At 39.7% G+C, this 15,162-nt stretch overlaps 1 protein-coding gene across 5 annotated transcripts in view; it reads right to left on the reverse strand.

The window, feature by feature from the left end:
* Positions 1-15,162, reverse strand: part of LOC104605280 (cell division cycle protein 48-related / CDC48-like protein) — a 71,438-nt gene that overhangs the window by 40,929 nt on the left and 15,347 nt on the right. For 3 of the 5 annotated variants that reach the window (XM_088894998.1, XM_019199082.2, XM_010269985.3), the window contains 3 exons: positions 12,680-12,815; positions 3,484-3,550; positions 1,256-1,501 (listed from right to left, as the gene is read on the reverse strand). In XM_088894998.1, the coding sequence (XP_088751124.1) occupies positions 1,256-1,501; positions 3,484-3,550; positions 12,680-12,815 (449 nt within the window). Of the gene's footprint in view, positions 1-1,255; positions 1,502-3,483; positions 3,551-12,672; positions 12,816-15,162 lie in introns of all 5 variants that reach the window. The other 2 variants (XM_019199083.2, XM_010269986.3) reach the window with 1 other exon arrangement.

Genomic DNA, 15,162 nt, shown 5'->3' on the forward strand with positions numbered 1-15,162 from the left:
ATCGAAGGGAGCTTCAATACCATGTCATCTTCTTGATTTCATCAAGAAAAATAAATGAATAATCTAGCAGAAACTTTTAAAGTGAAGAGAGAGAGAAGAGAAACAATGGAGAACTGATCATGGGTTCTGGTTAGTTCCCATGTTTTCTTTTATTAACTTTTAGTGAAAATTACATCAGCACCCTTATATAGGCAGCAAAACTAAGAATGCTAATAATACTAACAACAGACTGAATAACCTAGCTCATAGGCCCACTAACAAAAGATCAAAAGCCTGCCAATATTGAGAACTAAGACAGCAGCTAAACAAACATCAAAAAAAGGCTCAAAATAGAGAAAATAGGATGGCCAATCCTGGCATCTCAACAGAGTACAGACTTTTAATCTCATCATTACCCAAAACTCATTCATCTTCTTTCTTCTCTCATCCCTTCCGAAGTTTCAATCCTCCTTTCTCCAGCACATGCTACATTTTACAAAAATTCCCTTTTTTTTATCAGTGTACAAAAATTCCCTTTTCATCCCCTAGAATTCCTAACATGCCCCTTCCCTCTTGTCTTTTTGATATCACCTGCCCTACTTATTCTCATTACCAAATGTAAGCCAATAAAGTTCAAATTTACAAGTTGCAACCACTGTAGTCCACCCTGATTTCATCAAACCACCCACCTCCTTATTGTATAAACCATTAGTATTAACTCCAATCCTCATTCATACACCTAAATACTTCCCATCTACTTTTAAACTTCTCAAGATCAAAAGTGTGTTCCATGTGTCTCTCTGTTTTTTATTCTCTCTTTTCTTTTTTTGCCTTTAAACCAGCTCTCCCTAACCAGTATATCAATTTTCTCCCTACCATTCACTATGTCATCATCTTCTTCTCGATGATTCATCAGATATGGATATGAAACTCATAACTGTGTCCATGTTATAGAAATTTGGAAATGCATAGTCATGTCACTGTTCTGTATACATATCTATGCATCAGAGCAAAAGCATAGTTTTCCCTAAAAACAATATACAAATATGTATTTCATAATTAACATACACAAAAAATGCAACAGACAAAGCACATCAACTAGTTGACCTTTTAACTTGAAACCAAATAGAAATATAATTTTCTTAAGAACAAGAATCTATTTAATTGCATGGAGAAATGAAAATATGGAAGAACCTAAAAAAATAATTTATTGCCATAAGATGGACAAGATCTTAGAAAGGACCAAGATTGTGAGACATAAGAAAGACTGTCTGACCGATTGCAAACATCACGAAGACACATCCGCAGCCGGCGAAAGGCATGCTGCTCAGCTTCTGCCTTAGCTTTTAACTCTGAAGCCTTTGGACCACTTGTGATCTTTGGTGCCTTAGGGAGCTCAGGAAGGGGTGTTGATTCCTGAGATTTGCTTATTGTTGCTTCAGACGGGATAGAAAAAGCAGCTTCAACCAAATGCTCAATAAATATATGCCTGTCATCTGCTGTTGGTTTATCAACTTGATAACTGTCAAGCAAAAAGTAACATAAGAAACTGAGTATTTGAATACAACCAGGATAATAGCAGCATGCAAATTGTAGAAGACATATTACATACAAGGAAAATAAACTTGAACTGTACTAGAACAAGAAATTGCCATGCTTAAGGGGTTGAGTGCTCACCCAAATATTCCATCTCATGGTTCCCTCTTTAAAAAGAAGCCCATTTCATGGTTCCTTCCCCCCCCCCCCAGTTCGCCCTTTGGCTTTAAACTGGGATTTTGAGTTTCGAAGAGGGTTATATGAAGAATTTCTTTGTGTTTCAGAGCTCTTGTTGCTTCTAGACTCATTGTGTTTGGACCCCCCCCCCTAACCTGGATAAAAGGGTTTGGTCTCTATCCCCGGTTGGCTCCTTCACTTGTGCATCTTTCTTTAAAGCCCTTTGCTCCAACCCTCTCAAGTCTTCCCTGTTAAAGAGGTTTGGTCAAGGCTAATACCCCCTAAAATAGCAGTGTTCTGTTGGGAAGCCTATTATGGTAAGATCAATACTGTGGAAAACTTGCAAAAGAAGAAACCTTATATGTGTTTGTCCCCAAATTGGTGCTTTTTGTGTAAAGTGAAGGGTGAGGACTGTAACCGTTTGCTGATATCGTGCTCTTTTGCCGCCAATATTTGGAACTGGGTTGTTTCATTATTTGGGTGCAGGTGGAACTTGCCCTCCGAAGTAAAGCTACTGTTCACTTCGGCTGCCTTTGGGACATTGACAAAAAGAGGGAAGCTAATGTGGAAATGTATCAGAGCCGCTACCTTGTGGACATTATGGGAGGAGAGAAATGCTAAAATATTTCAAGAAAAAGAAAGAAGCCTTGCTGAAATCAAGGAATGCATAATGACAAGGACAACCTCATGGCTGAAATCTTCACACTTGTTGGCAGATTACTCCTTTGATGACTTAAGGAGAAACTGGCAGCAGTGGCTTCTACAATCTCCACAAAGAACAAATCACAAACTGAATGGAAACCCCCACCAGATGGAGTGGTAAAATTGAATTTTAATGGTAGCTTCCAAAGTAACCCAGGGCCATCCAGAATAGGAGGGATTCTGAGAGACAAAGACAGCAACATGTTGTCTTTATTTTCAGGACCAGTGGGTGTTGGTGATTCGGTAAGGGCAGAGTTGCTAGCAGCGGTACAAGGTATATAGATGGCCAGTCAACTTGGAGTAAACAATTTGATAGTAGAAGGGGATTCCAAGGTAGTAGTGGGCTGGCTGACATGTCCAGAAACAGCTTGTTGGGGCTATAGGGATCTGTTAAAGAAAGTTAAATGGATGACAAGAAATATGACTGTCAGGTTTCGGTGGGTCAGCAGATCAGCAAATGCAATGGCTGATTCTCTGGCCAAGCAAGGGGTGTCAAGGGGAGATCTGTTTTGGGCTACTTTGTAATTGTGTTTCAGGCTTGTGTATGTTTAGTGTACATGGTTCAGTCCTCAGGGGAGGTAACACCCCATGCCTCCTCCTAGGCTGACTGTACTTTCGTTGTTTGAATTAATAAAACTACTCTCATTTATCAAAAAAAAAAAAGAAAAAAGAAATTGTCATGCTTAAGAGATATTGATAAGTCACCAAAAGGAGAAGAAATTCATTCACTTCCATATTCACAAAACAGGGCTCATACACTCCAGATGGGGATACAAAACAGGTTAGGTACAAATAGGGCATTCCTAAATCAGAAATATGGCCTGTCAATATTCAGATTTGAATCAAAACTTATCCGTCAAATTCAGATTTAACTCAGATCAATTGATTCAAATATTGTAAATAATTAATAATATTAAACTAATGTTCTTTTATCAGAAGTAATATTAAACTAATGTTTTTATATAATTATTAATATAACGAACTAATATGACTTTGATATTGTATATCAAAAATAAAATGACTTAAAATAAATTCCCTAAGACTTTAACCTATGAATCTTTAGTAAATAAATGAAATCAATTCACTTACACGTTCATAAAACATAGCTTATACACTCTGGATAGGGAAGTAAACAGATCAGATTCGAACATGATACCTAGATCAGAATACAATCTATTAATATTTGGATTTGAATCAAATATTATCCGTCAAATTCAGATTATACTCACATCAATTCAGATCTTGTTTATAATTAATAATATTAAACTAATGTTATTATATATTATTAATAAAATGTATATCAAAAATAAAATGACTTGAAATAAATTCCTCAAGACTTTAACATTCAACTTACAAATCTTTAGTAAACATACAACATTAAAACCAACTTTACTAATAGTCTTATAGACACATATTAAATTTATGTAGATATAAGCATATATAGTTAAATATTATTTGTATCAGATTAGGACAGATCAACATTTGACCCAATATAAACAGATCAAAGACCCAATCATTTATTTTTTTTTTAGACTAGTAGAGCAGCATGTGCATAAGCAGATCTGCTACTGAGTGCCGTGAATCCGGCATGAAAGTATGGAGGTGGTCATGAATCCAGCTGGAGATATTTGCAATTGTCTTAGGGTCTTGAATAGAAGTCCAGGTTTGATTTCCAGAGTTTAGAACCAGGCGGTGGAACCCTCTAGTTGGTGCAATCAAAAATTTGGGTCCTACTTGCTTGGTTTGGATAAACATTCTCAGAATTCCTTTGCATGCATGGTGATTCCAAACCTTCAAAGCTGTGGGGGATATATGCGGGAGATTTAAATTTGTTGACTCTAGAACAATTTCTTGGAGAAGTCTTGTTGCTGCTTATTCTGGTTGAGGTCAATGAAATTCAGCTGGTCCCATCTTCTCTATCTCTTCTATTTGCTGGAAAACATTACGATTTAAGACTTGCCGTTGAAAGCTCATATACGTTGAAAGGGGTTGAAAATTTAGACTTGAGTTGGAAGGAATTGAGCAAGAATTCTCAGTCGTCTGTTGGAAATGGTGGAAAGATGAACAGTCAACCAGAAGAGGGAGGGTCTGAGGTTGAAGGCAAGGGCAATATTGGAATGGCATCAGTTCAATGACTCAATAAAGGTGATACCTGCATGATTTTGAGAAGTGGTGAGAATAGTGGGGCCCAAAGGAATTTGATCGAGGCAAGTAATAAGTTGGGTTATTCTCTCAATGAGAGGGAGGTGGAGGGGAGAGATAGTTTAATGATGGGAGACGTGGAGAAATCTCCGATGCAAATTAATGAGAAAGTGGTTCAGGAAGGAAGGTGGGCTGTAGTTTCGAATGAGGCCCACGCTTTGAATGTTAAAAAATAGTAAACAGAGGAAGTGGCTTAGATCATCATGGATAAAGGTTAATAGAATGTCTCTTTTTAGCTTCAAACGACAAGAGATTAAGCCTAGGATTTTGAGGAGAACTTCAAGCAAGGAATGCGAAAGGAAGAAAGTTGGGTTTGGAGATCTTCAAGTACAATTCAAAAGGAGAGATTACTGATGCAAGTTCTGGTTCGATGATTGATGAAGGTGAGAACTCACGAAGCAATATTGCTGCAAGTGGTGACCCTGATCTATGCAATCGTGTGGTGGGTGGCCTCGATTTAGCCTCACAAGTAGAGAAAAATAAGGGGTATGAAGCTTTATTAGCCTAGGAAGTCGACTTCAATTATAACGAGAAGTCTAATAAGACTGTAGGGGAAGGCTGCAAAGAAGTGAAGGTTGGGTTGAGGGAGGGAGAAAAGGAAGTTGCAGGAGGGATTACTACAGGCCTTGGAGAATTTTGGGTTTGGGGCTAAATGGTGTAAGTGGATTCAAGGCTTCTTAGATTCCTGTCACTACTCTATTTTGGTGAATGGAGCAGTGGTAGATCATTTCCCTGCGATTAGGGGCCTTAGGCAAGTTGACCCCCTCTCCCCATTTCTGTTTACATCAATTGCTGAAGTCTTGGGCAGAGTAATAATAACTAGGGCAGATGCTAGAAACCTAGTGAGGGGGTGGAGAGTGGACAGAGATAGGGTAACACCTCCAGAGTTAATGATCAAAAAACATCTCTGAGGAGAAAAGGATTTTTTATAGTAAAAGAAAATTCATTAAAAGAAAAAAAAAAGAATATAACCTAGACAGGTGTTAAGGTAATACCTCTAGACCAACTAAGGAGAAACAAATGACTCGAAAGAAAGACGAAACTGGCCCAAATACAACTTAATACGCAATCTAACCCAAGAATAACTTTTCATTATTTCTTTTGAAGGGCTACACAATGGGGGGTAGCCTATCCCCCAACCCAGGTGTAGGTGGGATTCAATCCCAAGTCTCCGCTACGACCAGCAGGAGACCTTACCAACCAGCTGGTTGGCACCTTGCAACCTGACCCAAGAATAACTTAATACCCCAAAATCCCTAGCATGACCAACAGAAATAAAACCATAACTTGGAACAATTCCTTGAAGGAACGAAAGCAAAGCCCGAGAAACCGAAACAGAAAAACTTCTACCAAAACTTTCAGCCCTCTCCCTTTCACCTGCATCCTCAACCTCAACCTCCTCTCACTCTCCATCAACACAATCTAGCTCCCACCCTTCACCTTCCTCCCAAACCTCACCCCCTTCACCAACTACTCTCCTCTTCTTATATTCTTGCCTCCTATTTTTTCCAAGTGTTCAATTGCCTTCCTCACCACCTCTTCTTTCCCGAAAAAGAAAAGGTCAAGAGACTTCCCTATTGCTACCTGTCTATCCACCAATCGATCAATATCCACTTTTCCTTTCTCAGTGTTTTGTTCCTTTGAAATCTCTTCAACCCCGCTCCCCTACCTCCCTTCCCCTTTCTATTCTTTCCTCTTCAACCTCATCTTTTCACCTTTCCCCATTCTATCAACAATCTCTCTTGCGCCTTTTTGACTGTGTCTGCTTCCAAACAAATTGCTTCACCTCTATCTCCCATAGAAATCTAACCTCCAGCCTTGACTTTCGGCCCCTTCCTCTTGTAGATTCTCTTAAATCTGCAGCAAGGCCTGTCCCCAACTACCCTTCCTTGAGACGATGAAAAACTTGGTGAAATGAACAAGCTGCCCATTGCCAGACCCTCGCATTTTTCTCAACTACCCAGTATCGAGGCTATCCGTATTAGTAATTTTTGTCACTTTAATTTCTCCTCCTACCTAAATCCACCCCCAATTTTCCTATCAAAACCAATGTCCTCAGGTCTTCCTCCTTGCCCACCCGCTCAGGAACCGTGGAACTCACAACTCCCTCCAACTCCTTACCCAACTCATTGTTGTTAGCCTCATTGAAGGCAAAGTTCTTTCTTTCATCGCCCTCATCAGAATTCTCTCCCACCTCAATTTTCTCCAAATGATCCTCCATGACCCCCTTATTACTAAGCTTGAAGTGCTGATCCACCACTTCTTTAACTAAAAGAAACTGAACATCTAGAGCATTTTCATTTCCGTCCTTTACCTCGACCGAGACAATGTGAGAACCTTTCTCAAAAGATACAGATCTAATCCTATCAGTAGCCCTTCCTTATGGAGTGTCGATTTCAGTAGCCAATAAGAGTGCTTGGGAATCACCTTTTTCACCCTCAGCTGTGTAGTCGTACCCACCCTCACCAGTCGTCCACTCCCGGGATTAGTCCAAAACATTTCTGATCAAATGTGATGGGAACCTTGAGAATCAGCCCTTGGACGGCACTGAATAGAGTCCCTCTTCAAATCAATGTTCTCAGAAATAATAGATGGGGAAGACAATGGACAAGGATTACCTCCTCTAATGGCCTACACAATAAATTGGGTCCTCAACTTGCCTGACCACTTAAAACCTCACATGGTCCCCTCTTACTCGGTCCATCAACCCGGCCCAGTTCAGTAACATGGTTCTCCCCTATCACGATCGGTTTAGGACTCCAAGGCCCAACCTGCTCCTTTTTATTATTAAGTGAACCCAAACTCAGATCTGGCGTGGCCCCAATTTGTAAATCCTCTACAAACGAATTACTACCCTCTTTCCTTTCTCTAAATTCAAAACAATTTGAATTATTTTCCTTTTCGGGTAGAGCCCCCAAAGATCCCTTTATGAGTAACTTTTCAGTTACCCTTAACACTTGTCCCTCCAACCTTTTCACCTCCCCCAAACTTCCTTCTCCACGTGTCACCCATCCCACCAATAAGCCATCATCTTCAACCTTTGAGCTCTTCTTCCACAGAGACGCTTCAAATTCTGTCAAGCACCAGACCTTTAACCATAAGCCATCGGAGAAAAGATCAATGGCTCAAGGAACATCACTTGGCTTCAACTCTGAGACTTGAACATTCACCACCTTCAAAACACTAAGATTATATTTAATAAGATTTCCTCCCAAAGTCTTAACGATTCTGTCTAGGGAATCTTTGTCCAGAAATTGAATGGAAGTCCTAATAATTTTAAAATGAAGCTCTCATGAGGAACCTCCATCTGATTACAGGAGAAATGCCAATGTTCAATCACCACCGGACAATCCAAGGTCTCCACCGACTCATTATTCAATATAGCAATCCTCTCTTCCCCAACGTCAAGGATTTCTTTTCAATCATCAAAAGGTATAACAGAAACAGGGTACTTGAACATGAGTTTTTTCTTGATACTCTCCAGAGTCCTCCCCCAATCTGTAACATCTCTTGCTGCTGTAAGAACCAGGCACTGCCTCCAAACAACTTTCTCCTCACTCAACAGCAATTTTTGGCTTCCATTTGAACTAGCTAAAACAAGCTTCGAGCTCATGCTTTCATATTTTTCTCCCTTCAATTCCTCCCTAGTGAGATGCAAACCAGATGTCTCTCTCACTTCTTCACAGTAAACCCCTTTTGTCTTCTGCTGATTCTCCTCCTGTCTCGTCAACAACTCCTGTAAACTATCAGCAAAAACCACCCAGCCTCTTCTCTCCCTGCCCTCTGGGATGCAAATCAAATATTTTCTGTTATCACCAAAGTACTCTGTAATAGAGACAAACCATCCTTTCATGTTTCTTCTCACCTCTACCTCATAACTCTTCCCCAGTAGACCAAAGGAACTTTTCCAACCTTGTTATTTAACAGAGTACACTGTTCCATCAACAAAGCCTTTCAGCCAGCAACGCTTCTCCTACCTACAAAATAGAAGCTCTTTTGCCTTCCTGATCTTCAGCGCTGCTATTTCACTGTTTGTTACTTTCCACCTCCCTTCTCCATCTTAGAGGCACTTGGAAATCTCCATCTCCATCTCAAAGATCGAGAAATCCTCCAAGGAGTGATAGGTAGGAGAAGAAAAAGAGGAACCCAAAGTGCATTTGATTCAATAGGAAATCTCCACAGCCACAAACTCTTTTCCCCATCTCCTAAGGATTCTTTCATTCAATTCATTCCATATGCTCCAAAGGATTGCTGCTCTAATGCATTGCCACATCAATTTTCACCTTTGTTTTTGAAGGGGTTAGCTGGAAATGTGAGCTGTTGGGGCATCTACCAACCTGCCTGAACAAAGGCACCATGTGGCACTGGAATTGATACTTAGCTCCTCATGTTTGCATCATGTGTATGAAGGATGGGGAATCTTGTGGACATCTCCTTATCAATTGTGAGGTACTGAGGTTTCCCACAGCCTTTGGTAGTTCTTCCTCAACCTCATCAATAATAATAGTTTCTATTGTGCTCCTCCCAACTATGTGGCAGACTTTCTTGAACAATGACCGTGTTGAAGAAAGGACCCTAGAGGCATCTTGTATGGTAAGGTGGTCTTGCATGCTATAATATGGAGTATTTGGGAGGAGCAAAACAAAGGGATCTTTGAAGGGAAAAGCTCTTCTTTAGAAGATCTAAAAGAATGGTTGGGATGCTGAAGTACTGACTAGAGCCACAAGAGCTTCTTCCTAGAAGGCCATCCATGCTATTCTACCTTTATTTCCTACCATGTATAAGGGATGATTTGTGCATCAGGTAATTTGATAAGATTTTGGGAACATGACTGGGTGGGGGATCCTGCTTTGAAAGATAAATTTCCTTCTTTGTTTGCCCTCTTGAAATACAAAAATGAGCCTAGTTCGAAAAATACCAAAATATAAAGATGAGTCTATTTCCACTTCCTAGTTCCTTCTAGTTCAAGCATTGGTTTCGATTGGGATTTCGACCTAAGAACAGTGATTTAAAAGGCACACCTAGGTGCACAGGCAAGGCGCATTTTGGGGTATGCGCCTTGCCTAGGTCCTAGGCACACCCCTTTCAAAAGGCGCATGCCTGGTGCGCCTAGGCGTGCACTTGATGCACTTTGTGCCTCAGCCCAGGCGTGCGCCTTTTTAAAATTTTGCACTTTTTGCTTTTTTTTTAGTCTAATGGCTGGGCTGGGGGCTCCGCCCCCGGACCCCCAACCATGCCCCTATTTACAAATGTTGTTCATTCATTCATTGCAATAAAATATCTTCTTAAAAGGCAATGAAAGTTATAAAATCATTATTTTTTTATGTGAGAAATAAGAATTTCAAACCCTAACATAAACTTGTTCGAGCTTGCCTCGAGGGACGTGGTACAAAGGCGACTCATAGAATCAAGAATGCAATATGTTTTGCATCACATTAGCTTGAAGCAATGCAATTAAGGAAAAAAAGAGATTGTGGGTTTTACATGCTTGAAAATGCTTTATATGTTTGCTTTTATTTTTAAATTTTCATTTGAATACGCTTTACATGTTATGTTTATGTATTTTAATTTTAGATAATAGGTTTTTTAAAACATTTACTTTAAATTTTAAGTTTATATTTTTTTATTAACATTATGTTTAATATTTTTTATTTTTTTTTTGCATTTTTTTAACTTTTTTGGAATTTTCTGATTTTTTTAACTTTTTTTTTGTAATTTTGCACCTTGCTTAAAAAGGTGTGTGCCTCACCTTGTGCCTTGCACCTTAGGCGCAAATTGGCACTTGCGCTTTTAAAACACTGCCTAAGAAGGGGTCTAAGGTATTCAAAATTAAATAGTGTCTTGGCTTTGCTTCATATCCTTGAAGGGGTTCTCTTGGACCCATCCAAACCTGATAGTCAAATTTGGATTCACTCCTCCACTGGTACCTTCTCCTGTGCTTCCTTTTTGAAGGTCTTAACTCAACCCTCAGATAGTTTGGGACAAACCTTCCCTTGTTAACGAGGTTTGGAGAAACCTGTCCCTCCTAGAATTGGAGGTTTCTGTTGGGAAGTGTTACTGGAAAGAATAAATACTTGTGATTTGCCCCCAAAGAAAAAGACCAAGTTGGTGCTTATCCCCGCATTGGTGTGTTCTCTGTAAAACTAATGGAGAGTCATGCTATCACTTATTAATCCCCTGCCCCTTTGTCATTTCCATATGGGAATGGTTTTTCTCCTTGTTTGGGTGTAGGTGGACCCCCCGCCAAATCTGCAATGTTTGTTTGCCTCTACATTTTTTATTGGCCAAAGAAGAGGGGAAGATTGATATGGAGATGTTTAAGAACTGCTTTGAGTTGAACCATTTGGGAGGAAAGGAATTCAAGGATATTCTCAGATAGGGAAAGAAGCAAAGAGGCTTGAGAATATCACTGTTAGGGTGGTTCAATGGGTTAAATATTTTTAAGTTATTTGCGGATTTTTCAGTCTGTTACAAGCCTTGTATGGTCTCCACCAGTTCATCGTTTTATTAAGCTTAATTTTGACGTGAGTAGTGCAGGAAGTCCAAGTCCACCAGGTATTGGTGGAGTTCTCAAGAACGAGGGTAGAATTGTTGGTCTATTTTCAAGGCCAATAGGTGAAGGGGATTTTTTGAGGGCTGAGATTTTGGCCATGTTGGAAGGTGTGCAAAGAGTAAAGGACATGAACATTAGTAAGTTGGTTATATAAGGGGACTCAAAGATGGTGGTGGGTTGGCTGCAAAAGGAAGAATTTGGACTTTGGAACTACAACAATGAAAGAAAGAAATTTAAATGGCTGACATGAGGCATGGATGTGAGATTAAATTGGGTTAAAAGAACTGCTGCTAATGGATTTGCTAATGCCTTAGAAAAACAGGGGGTGGGAAGAAATCAGTTGTTCTGGGCTCAACTGTATCTTTATTTTAGTTTTTGTGGAGACTTAAGAGATTTTATCTCTCCTCCTTCGCAATCTGTCTCTTCTTTTAATGAAATATGCAGTTATTGATCAAAAAAATAAAGACGACCTGAAAGGGAGAACCCCACTGTTTCTTAATTCTTGGATGAGTGCAAAAAACTGTTTTGAGGCATTTCTTTTGGGATATCTGGAAAAGAATGTATTGCAGGTCCTGAATTCTAGTATCGCATCCTCTATCAGAACCAGCCTTTCTCCTAAACCCCCAGCAGAGTTTAAACTTCAGTTTGGTGATAGCAGTAAAGCTTCTTTGAATCACAGGGTACAAGCTAGTATCGGGGGTTGAATTATTTAACTCTAATGGGGACCTGATCTGGGGTATTAGTGGGCCAACCGGTGTGGCAGATACTGTGGAAGCTTAACTCCATGCCAAATTGGTGGGTTTGAGATCAGTGGTGGTTGTTAACCTCACTGAGGTCATGGTGGAAAGGTGATTCCAAAATTGTAATCAGCTGGATGAAAAACTTGGAGGGTCCACGGAAACTCAACTACTTTTTTAATGAGATGGATTCCTAGAGTGATGAATTGTGTAGCTGATGGTTTTGCCAAACCAGGGGTGAGGGGTTTGTTTGCACAGTGGCTACTCAATGCCTTTATAAATCCTAGGAGGGTCTTCTTTTGGTTTTTGCTCTTGGTCTGTTGTCCATCCCCTCATGTACATCCTTTTTTTCTTGCAATGAAAGTTAACCTTTTCTCCAAAAAGTTTTGGTTGTTTCACAGAAATTCCTCCAAGTCCAATCTTTCTTTCCATTATTATTTCTTCATCTTCTATGACATTTTCTGCTCCATCCCTTCTTGTAATAGAATAATTTATAGCAATGTTTCCTTTATACCAAATTCTCATGATGCTTCTCTTGTAAGGCTGAGATGATATAAGTAGTACTTGGCTAGTAAAGTTTCCATGATTATCTATCAATTTAAAAATAGATTGAAGACTTCAGAGAAAATAAGGGAAAAAGGAAATACATTTTATGTGAAGATGATCAATAATCATGGGGACCTAAAGGTGAATAAGGAAATACACACATCAGAAACTTGAATAGAAAATATCAAATATGGGCATGCATTTGCAAAAATAAATATCATTAGAACTGGTAAAGCATACACATTACGGTAAGTAAATACTGAAGAAGATTCCCCATCCAATTTATTCAATGGAACCGAGGATGTCCCAAGCAACAATATAGGAAAGTCAGATGGTAATTCCTCCAAAAGTGCCACGAGGACTGCCCTAAGCTGCTCATGAGCCTGAAATTTCAAAAAAGAAAAGAACTAAGATGAAAAGCATGAATTAAAAATTCCTGTAATCAATTTTTACATGAATTACGATTGGCATCAGATAAAGAACAATATATAATTGAGGCATGGTCTGAAGCCCTTGGAGATCAATTTTGACTCTATTGCCTATCTTCATGCAAAACATAAGGTATGATGTGGTTTTAGGGCAAGGTGTGAAAGTTTTGGGAAGATACTTGGTGGGGGGCTCCTTTTTGTCAAACTTTTCCAAGAACTTATAGACTGTTCAAATCTAAAAATAGATTAATTGTGGATTTGGCAACATTGGGAGAGAATGGTTTAGTTTGGGACTTGGGTTTAAGAAGGCCTTTAAGGGATCTTGAAACAAATGAGCTGGTTTCTCTTGTAACCCTACTTAAAAGCTTTGATTTTTCCTCATCGGGGAATGATGAGAATTTGGATCCTAATACCAATGGCTGTTTTATTTATACCTCCTTTTTTAAATCTTTATATCCCCTTACAGAGTCTAAACCTTTCCCGGTTAAGGAGGCAATGGTGTAACCCGACTGGCCCGACTCCCCCCAAAGTAAGGATTTTTTGTTGGGAAGCTGTCAACCAAATCATCAACACCCATGAAAGGCTCCAAAGGAAATGCAAACACTGGGCTCCCTCTCATGTGTGTCTTCTTTTCTTAAAGAGCAGGGAAAATGCTAACCATCTATTATTACATTGTTCCTATGCTTCTAATTTGTGGCAACTTTTCTTCTCGTTGTTTGGAAAAACTTGGGTGGCACCAGATGCAGTAGTAGACCTATTTAAAACAGATGTTTTTGGAGGCTCTACACAGGCAAAAGATTGCCTGCAATGCATACGCAGGGCAGTGCTTTGGGGATTATGGTGTGAAAGAAATGCAAGGATTTTTTAAGAAAAGTGCAAATAAATGGAGGAAGCGTTTGAACTTACAAAAGTAAGGGTATATCACCGGGCTGTGATTTGTGGGGCATTTCAAGGTGTTTCTATCAATGATTTGCTTAGGGAGTGGCAGGTGGTGATGGTGTTTCAGATTACAAGACAAAAAAAAGGGTGGTTTATTGGTCCCCTCCTGATATAGAAGTAGAAGATCAAGACTGTAATCAATCTTGAATCCTAATAGGTTTTAGGTTTACAAAACAGAATAAAATGAGAGAAAATGAGAGAGAATAGAAGAGAAACAGGAGAACACAAGTGGTTGAAAGGAATGACAGATTTTTACTAATCTGCCGCCGCCACTTTCTTATTATTTATAGGTTATGTTTAGTACATAATGGAAAGGACACATCTGCCCTTAGTACTTACATAATAAATAAAGTAAATAAAAGCTGAAATAAATAACAACTGAATTAACAAACTGACACTACTATAACTGGAACAAATAACTACACATGCCGTCCTACGAACACAGTGGGGACCACTGCAGTGGGGCCCACATCAGTGTTCTCTACACTCCCCCTTAAGTTGGGAGTAGATATCTATCATTCCCAACTTGGATAGGTCTGTCTCTAACTTCTTCCTTGGTACAGCCTTGATGAGGATATCCGCGAGCTGCATATTAGATGTAATGTACGAAAGACACACTTCTTGTGATGTGACCCTTTCTCGCACAAAATGTCGATCAACTTCGATATGTTTAGTTCTGTCATGCTGCACTGGGTAGAGACTTCCACCCTCATGTGATTACCTCCCACAAGAACACAATATCCAGAGGTAGACCTTCTGTCATCAACACTCCCAGCCCAATCGGCATCTGTATAGACTTCCACCCTCATGTGATTATTGTTCTTAAGCAGTATACCTCTACCCGGGCATCTCTTCAAGTATGCTAATATTCTCTCTGCCGCAAGAAGATGAGAAGTTCTAGGGGAGTGCATGTACTGGCTAACAACACTAACTGCATAGCTGATATTCGGCCGAGTGAGGCAGAGATATAGGAGCTTTCCAACCAACCGTTGGAACATAACTTTGTCTTCAAGAGGCTCCCCGCCCTCTGCACTAATCTTGTGATTTTGTTCGATGGGTGTATCAGCCAGCTTAACACCCAACTTTCCAGTTTCCGCCAACAGATCTAGAACATATTTTCTCTGAGAGATAAAAATCCCCTACTTGGATCTAGCAACCTCAATACCTAAAAAGTACCGTAGTGCACCAAGATCTTTCACCTCAAACTCTTGATGAAGGAGTTGTTTGAGGGACTCAATCTCATGACTGTCATTTCCTGTCACCACAATATCATCAACATATACTGCAAGTAGTGTCAGAGATGACTCCACCCTTTTGATGAATAGTGTATGATCTGACTGGGCCTGTACATAACCAAACTTTC

The sequence above is a fragment of the Nelumbo nucifera genome, chromosome 1 (genome assembly GCF_055504915.1).
Source record: "Nelumbo nucifera cultivar China Antique chromosome 1, China Antique-T2T, whole genome shotgun sequence".
Classification (NCBI taxonomy): Eukaryota; Viridiplantae; Streptophyta; class Magnoliopsida; order Proteales; family Nelumbonaceae; genus Nelumbo; species Nelumbo nucifera.